At 29.0% G+C, this 6,305-nt stretch overlaps 1 protein-coding gene across 1 annotated transcript; it reads left to right on the top strand.

The window, feature by feature from the left end:
- The first annotated feature begins 550 nt into the window (after window positions 1–550).
- LOC114299693 (MADS-box transcription factor 23) lies at window positions 551–4,238 on the top strand. The gene is made up of 8 exons (XM_028244490.2): window positions 551–741; window positions 1,398–1,482; window positions 2,002–2,069; window positions 2,194–2,293; window positions 2,794–2,835; window positions 2,924–2,965; window positions 3,071–3,219; window positions 4,151–4,238. The coding sequence occupies exons 1-8, from the start codon at window positions 560–562 to the stop codon at window positions 4,236–4,238; spliced, it is 756 nt and encodes a 251-aa protein (XP_028100291.2). The 5' UTR covers window positions 551–559.
- The last annotated feature ends 2,067 nt before the right edge of the window (window positions 4,239–6,305 follow it).

Genomic DNA, 6,305 nt, shown 5'->3' with positions numbered 1-6,305 from the left:
GCTACATAGCAGCCGCTGCTGCACAACCCGAGCAGCAACATCTCCACTTCCTCATCGCCATAATGACAGATGCAACCACCACAACCATACTATGTATAAAAATAGTCTATGGTGATTCACACTCCATGGGTGTCCTAATACTCCTTAAAAGCGTTTCATTTTTTTTCTGCTAATACCACCAAACATACCCTCAATTTGTGATTACATTCCAAAAGTGGCATATCCCTCACCAGCAAGAAATTGGTATATAATTGGGTGGTTGCTACATATAGTAAACCGATTATTTCCCTTCTGTCATTCCTTCCAAGTTTAGCTACACTTTCCTTCATTAGACACAAACAATTCAGCCTAGTCTTGAAAGATAAATATAGAGATGATCAATTTTTTTTTTCCCTTCTCTACAATAACATTTGTGTTGTTTTGAGACTTGAGGGGAAAAGAGTTTTGAGAAAGAGAATCAATTTTTTTTCTATACAATAACATTTGTGTTGTCTTAGACTTGATAGGAAAAGGGTTTGAGAGAGAGAGAGAGAGAGAGAGAGAGAAAGAGAGAGAGAGAATGGGTAGGGGGAAAATTGAGATAAAGAAGATAGAGAATGTTAATAGCCGGCAAGTCACCTTCTCTAAGCGAAAAGCCGGTCTGCTCAAGAAGGCCAAGGAGTTGTCAATTTTATGTGATGCCGAGGTTGGTCTTATAATCTTCAACAACTCAGGCAAGCTCTATGAATTCGCCAGTCCCCGGTACATCCTCATATTTGTGTTTTTCTTAATCTATCGCCCATTAATTTATTTTTTTCACTAAGTGCCGAAGGACTTAAACCCTTGACATCAAGGTTAAATTGATCATTATCACTTTTTTAATTAACTTTTGATTCAATTGTGAAAAACTCAAAACACAATCATATATCGCTTGTTTATATATATATGCATGTGTGTGTTTATGTTGTTACAAAGTATTCATATGTTTTCTAGACTACCAACTTTAGAAGTATAATAATTGTAACTACTAATCAAGAAAATGACTCATGAGTCTTGGTAGGTTGGACCTAGTTAACTCACCAGTTATTTTTTATTTTTATTTATTTATTTATTAAATCTTAATTGGAATAACGATACAACTAATGTTAGTGTTACTAATGAAAAAATTGGAAATTTATTTCAACTCACTGAAAATTGTGTAATTAGGAACATGAACTTTGATTTTTTCAAGGAGTGAACTTGTTCTCTTTTTCTTTAATTTTCCAAGAAACAGAAGGAACCTAAGTTGAATTGAATGCCTTTTTAATCTATAATGTTAGTATTAAATCACATTCATAAGTACTTGTAAATTCACTTATTGACATGCCTTGCAAATTTGACTATTTTCTAACATGTATATTCTATCTTTCGTTTTGAAGCATGGAACACATTCTTGCAAGATACAACAATGGTCTTGAATCTTCTACACTTACTAATCCTTCAACTGAGAAAGCAGTATCAGAGGTAACCTATTTATTTATTTTTAAGGTTTTTATTTATTTATTTATTTTTTTATATCCAAGCGTTTGATTAAGACGAAGTATTTTGGTTTCATGTTTCTATGTTCCATGAAATAAGGATCATTCTGATTTGTCATATGCAAATAGAAACAAATATATGCCACATGCTTCAAAATATGGTATAATATGAATATACATGTACACATTATACTATTAGAGTTTAAGGTATTTCTTGATCAATTTTCTTCAAAAATGCCTAGTACCTCGAATTTGAAATCTACAGTGTGGGTTTAAACTACTTGTTTTGGGTCTACAACTACAATGAATATTGTCTATGGATTTCAAATTTTGGATATTTTTCTAAGTAAGAAACATTGTTATAATTTTCTTTTAATAATTAGACGTCTAATAAAATACAATAAACTCTAAGTGCATGTGTGTTGTGTGTTAAATTTTTTTTTTTTTGCACAACTTGTTAAATAATTGAGGCCTCCCCTGCTATTTTCTTTTGTGTATGTTGAAGCTTGAAAAGCAGCCCCACGAGCTAGATGCTTTAAGAGGTGAAGTTGCAAAACTACAAAAGGGGTATAGGTAAGTCTCCTCTTGTGTAAATTATCCATCTTCACTTATGTCTTGTTTGGTTCGCGGATAGAATAAGATGGAATAAGAATTTTTCTTTTCATTGTTTGAAAATTTTTCTTTTCTTATTTTGAAGACGAACAATGGGTAAGGATTTGGAGGGAATGAGTTTCAAGGAACTTCAACAATTGGAGCATCAATTGAATGAAGGGATATTGTCCGTCAAGGATAGAAAGGTACAATCTCAAATTATTACCTAAATTTAGACACAAATATTATCATTATGTGTTGGACTTTCTTTTATAGTTTTTTGGGTGAATTCTTTCTTTTATTGTTGAATGTCAAATTTAATGAAATTTTAAAGTATTTATAATTTAACCATCACCGAATGACAAAAAAATAAGTCTTTAGTTTGTAAATATTAATGGGTGTAAAGCCAGAATTCATATTTTGTCACGTTGTCTTATAAACATTTGCAATAAGGTTTTGTGTTTATTTGGTAGAAATTTTCAAAAATCTTTTACTACATGGATTTTGTTAATGATTAAACTAAGCTTCTCACATTTTCATATTTTATTTTCCAAATTTCTAGAAATAAAATGCTCATTCGGTTAAAATACCCCATACTCAGCTCCAATTTAATTTCAACATCCACATTAAATTAAATTTTTTTCTACTAATTGCTCCATTTTTTTATATTTTATTTATTTATTTATTTATTTTTTTGGGCTTTCAGGAACAAGTATTGTTGGAGCAGCTTGAGAAATCAAAATTGCAGGTAAACTTATTTTTGAACTCTAATGGAATCAACTCTCTTTTTTTTCTTTCTTTTTCTTTTTCGATGTATTAAAATTTTGTTTTTGTAGGAGCAAAAGGTCAAGCTAGAGAATGAAACTCTGCGCGAGCAGGTAAAAATCAAAAGCTTCACCACCCAACTATGAAATAACGAATGCTAGTTTTAATAATTGTTCGGGTTTTCAAGATTTTGAATTTTGTTTGTTGATTATATGTAGATTGAGGAGCTTGGGCGCCGAAGCACGACACCTACGCCTACTCATGAATTCCATTGTCTTGGAAGAAAGCGATCTGTTCTAAGTTCAAATACAGTTTGTGATGGTTACTTTGACACAGAAAGAGACTCAGAGACTTCTTTGCGCTTGGGGTATTTTCACTTCTTTTCTTTACAATCTTTTTCTTGATACACTTCACACAGTACACTCTCCAGTAATTATTCAGTTTTACCGGAACGACTTGATGTGTGTGCTCGTGTAGCAATGAGCTATATGCTTACATGGCTACCAAAAAAAAAAAAACGTAACAAAAAATAGAAATAATATGAAAAATCATGAACACCATTGATCAGGCACACAATCTATATATGGTAATTTTTTATACACTATGTGGAATTTGTAATGAATAGTTAATTACACTAATGATCCTTAAAAATGTTATATGTTATACTTTAATCCTTAATCTTTTATTTTATTTGTTTTTACCTTTGATACCCAAAATATGTGATAGGTTACACTTTAATCCACTGTTCAAATTCCAATAATGGAAAAAGGGATATTTATGAAATTTTACATGAAGTTTCAACAAACTCAAAAGGACCAAACCAATATATGCATTTTGGCCTCCAGAGTTGTGCTTTGTTTATTTGCTCCCTCAAATATGCGATTTGTTGCATTTTGGTCCCCAATTTTAGTTTTGCTGCATTTTGTTCATAAAGTTCTAAAAATACTTTGAAGACTATTAATGTAGCAATGACTAAAGTGTAGCAAATCACATACTTTGAGTGCGAAAATGAAAAATTAAAAGATTGATAACTAAAATATAACATTTTTGCATACTTTGAAGACTATTAATGTATTTAACCCTTTAATTTAACAAGAATACTATATATTCAAAAAAAATACATCTATAAACCATAATCATTCTAAGTGTGATTCACATTCTATCAACTTTAAATCTTCACTTTACACCTCATTTTCAGGATAATTTCGAGCAACAATTAATGGTAGATAGCATTTTCCTTTAATTAACTTTGCCCTAACTTGTCATTGAATTTCATATTTAACCATATTTTGTTTCAGGTTGTCGAGTGAAGTTTTTCATAAGAGAAAAGTATGCAAGATTGAATCGGTTTCTAATGATGACTCTAGCAGCCAAATGGCTTCATAGTGATTAATACTTGGAAATTCATTCCAATGTGATGGAAAATGAGTTAATTACCTTACTTTGATCAACATAATTTGGTCTTTTTGATGAAGAACAACGTTGTTTCTGAGCTGTAATAGGACATTTTCAATTTTGTTATGTGCTTTTGATATGCTCATGATATAGATGGATGCAATTTCCAAAGGCTAATGGGTCTGTTTGATTTAGTTTTAGAATTATAATTTGAATGTAGAATTGTGTTTTGAGTTTTTGAATTATAATTTGAAAAGAGAAAATTTATTTGGTTATAAGTTTTAAAAATAGTCTTAGGATGATTTATAAAAAAAAAATTATTTATTTTTTGACTGATTGATGTATAAAATATGAGAGAATGTGAGAGGAGAGATGAGAGAGAAAAAGTGATTGATTAATTGATTAATTATTAAAAAGACAAAGGAGAATGAAAGGAGTTTTGAAAGTAATTTTGATTTGTATTTTGAAAATATGTTTAGTTAAGATATTTTATCTAATTATGATTTAAAAATAAAGTTGAGTTTTGAAAAGTAAGTCAAAAATTAACATTTTGTTTGCATCATTTGGTCAAAAATGATAAGAAATGACGAGAAATGATTTTCGTTTCTCTTGTTTGATTTGTAAGTAGGATAAGAATTAGTAAGAAGTTACAATAAATTGTGAGAAACATGACTTTTATTTTATAGGTTTCATTTTTTATCATTCATTGATTAGAGAACGAAGCACAAAATACATAGAAACAAAAATACTTTTAGAAGTAGACCCCACAAGTAATTTTTGTATAATCTTGTCAATTAATATATGTCATGTATTTCCTTTCTTATTGTATCTATTTGACTCAAGACTACATTCTTCCTGGTTATATATTATCATTAGCATGATCCAACATATGATGTTAACATCTCCATAAAATTAATGCCCTGAACAAATATATTATTCATGCAGTACACATCTTCAATTTGAATTTGTGTGCATTTTCTACACCATCTCCCAATAATTTAATAATTCAAAATTTTATGTCAAATTTTTTTTCTTTTTTATTTACATATTAGCTATAGAGTCTAATCTTAATACGATGATTCATGCAAATGACAAAGGATTTAAATATTTTCTTAAGATAATATATTGTCTTTTGTTGTCTTTATATATATATATATATTTTTTTTCTCTTCAATTGTGTTACATCATATAATTGTACAAAAAATTATCAATTAGGGATTTTATAATCTACATTTTTTTAATCTCTATTTTTAATCATAATTTAAAGGGATGCTGATGCAAAGAAAGATAACAAATAGGTGTGGTGGTGATGGAGACACGTGGCAAGTGAAAGTGTTAGCCCACCAATCTGATTGGTCACAACCCCAAAGCGTGCTTTGTTTGGAACCATCCTAAAATGTTGATTATTAAAATATTAAGGGGTTATCATTAAGCATAATTAACTAGTAATTTAAACAACTATTTTAATTTTGATTCAAAAAATAAAAATAATTATTTTAAATTTGATTTTTGTTTACTATTTCCAAAAGGATGGGGACAAAGTAGCCTCTAATGCAAGCTATTCTCAATTAATAATTCTAGAAAACTCTACTGTAATTTTGAAGAATTACTGCATGGATAGTCACATTAGATTAGTCAAAGAATTTATATTAATGTATTTTATCATTGCTTCTTTGTATTGTACTTTACATTTGTACTTTAAATTTTAAAAAATAAAAATAAAAAGAAGGTTTAAAAGGTGAGTACTTAAAATAAAAGATTAGAAAATGTATATAAAAATGGGTATTTTTTCATAAATCCGTTTTCACCTGCTTATGTTTCATTTAGTATACATTATTTTCTTATATTCTAATAAGTCTTATAGGTGGCATAATTACTAAAATATCTCTAGTAACATTCACATTTACAGCGTGAATGTTTCGTGATGTAAATGTTTACATTATCAATGTGAATGTTAACATGTCAATGTGAATATTCACATTGTCAAATTTTTACCTTGTTGAGTTAATGGTTTGATTCCAACTTGAATTAATCTTAGATGAATAAAGTTATGATCAT

This window comes from Camellia sinensis, chromosome 10, assembly GCF_055761805.1.
Source record: "Camellia sinensis isolate YWXY chromosome 10, ASM5576180v1, whole genome shotgun sequence".
Classification (NCBI taxonomy): Eukaryota; Viridiplantae; Streptophyta; class Magnoliopsida; order Ericales; family Theaceae; genus Camellia; species Camellia sinensis.
This window is presented reverse-complemented; position numbering and strand designations above follow the sequence as displayed.

What these genes read in the sequence shown, in the direction of transcription:
- LOC114299693 (XM_028244490.2), top strand. Translation starts at nt 560, where the DNA reads ATGGGTAGGGGGAAAATTGAGATAAAGAAGATAGAGAATGTTAATAGC. An exon ending in TATGAATTCGCCAGTCCCCG is followed by an intron (nt 742 to 1,397) that starts GTACATCCTCAT and finishes TTCGTTTTGAAG; the next exon opens with CATGGAACACATTCTTGCAA. An exon ending in TGTCCGTCAAGGATAGAAAG is followed by an intron (nt 2,294 to 2,793) that starts GTACAATCTCAA and finishes TTGGGCTTTCAG; the next exon opens with GAACAAGTATTGTTGGAGCA.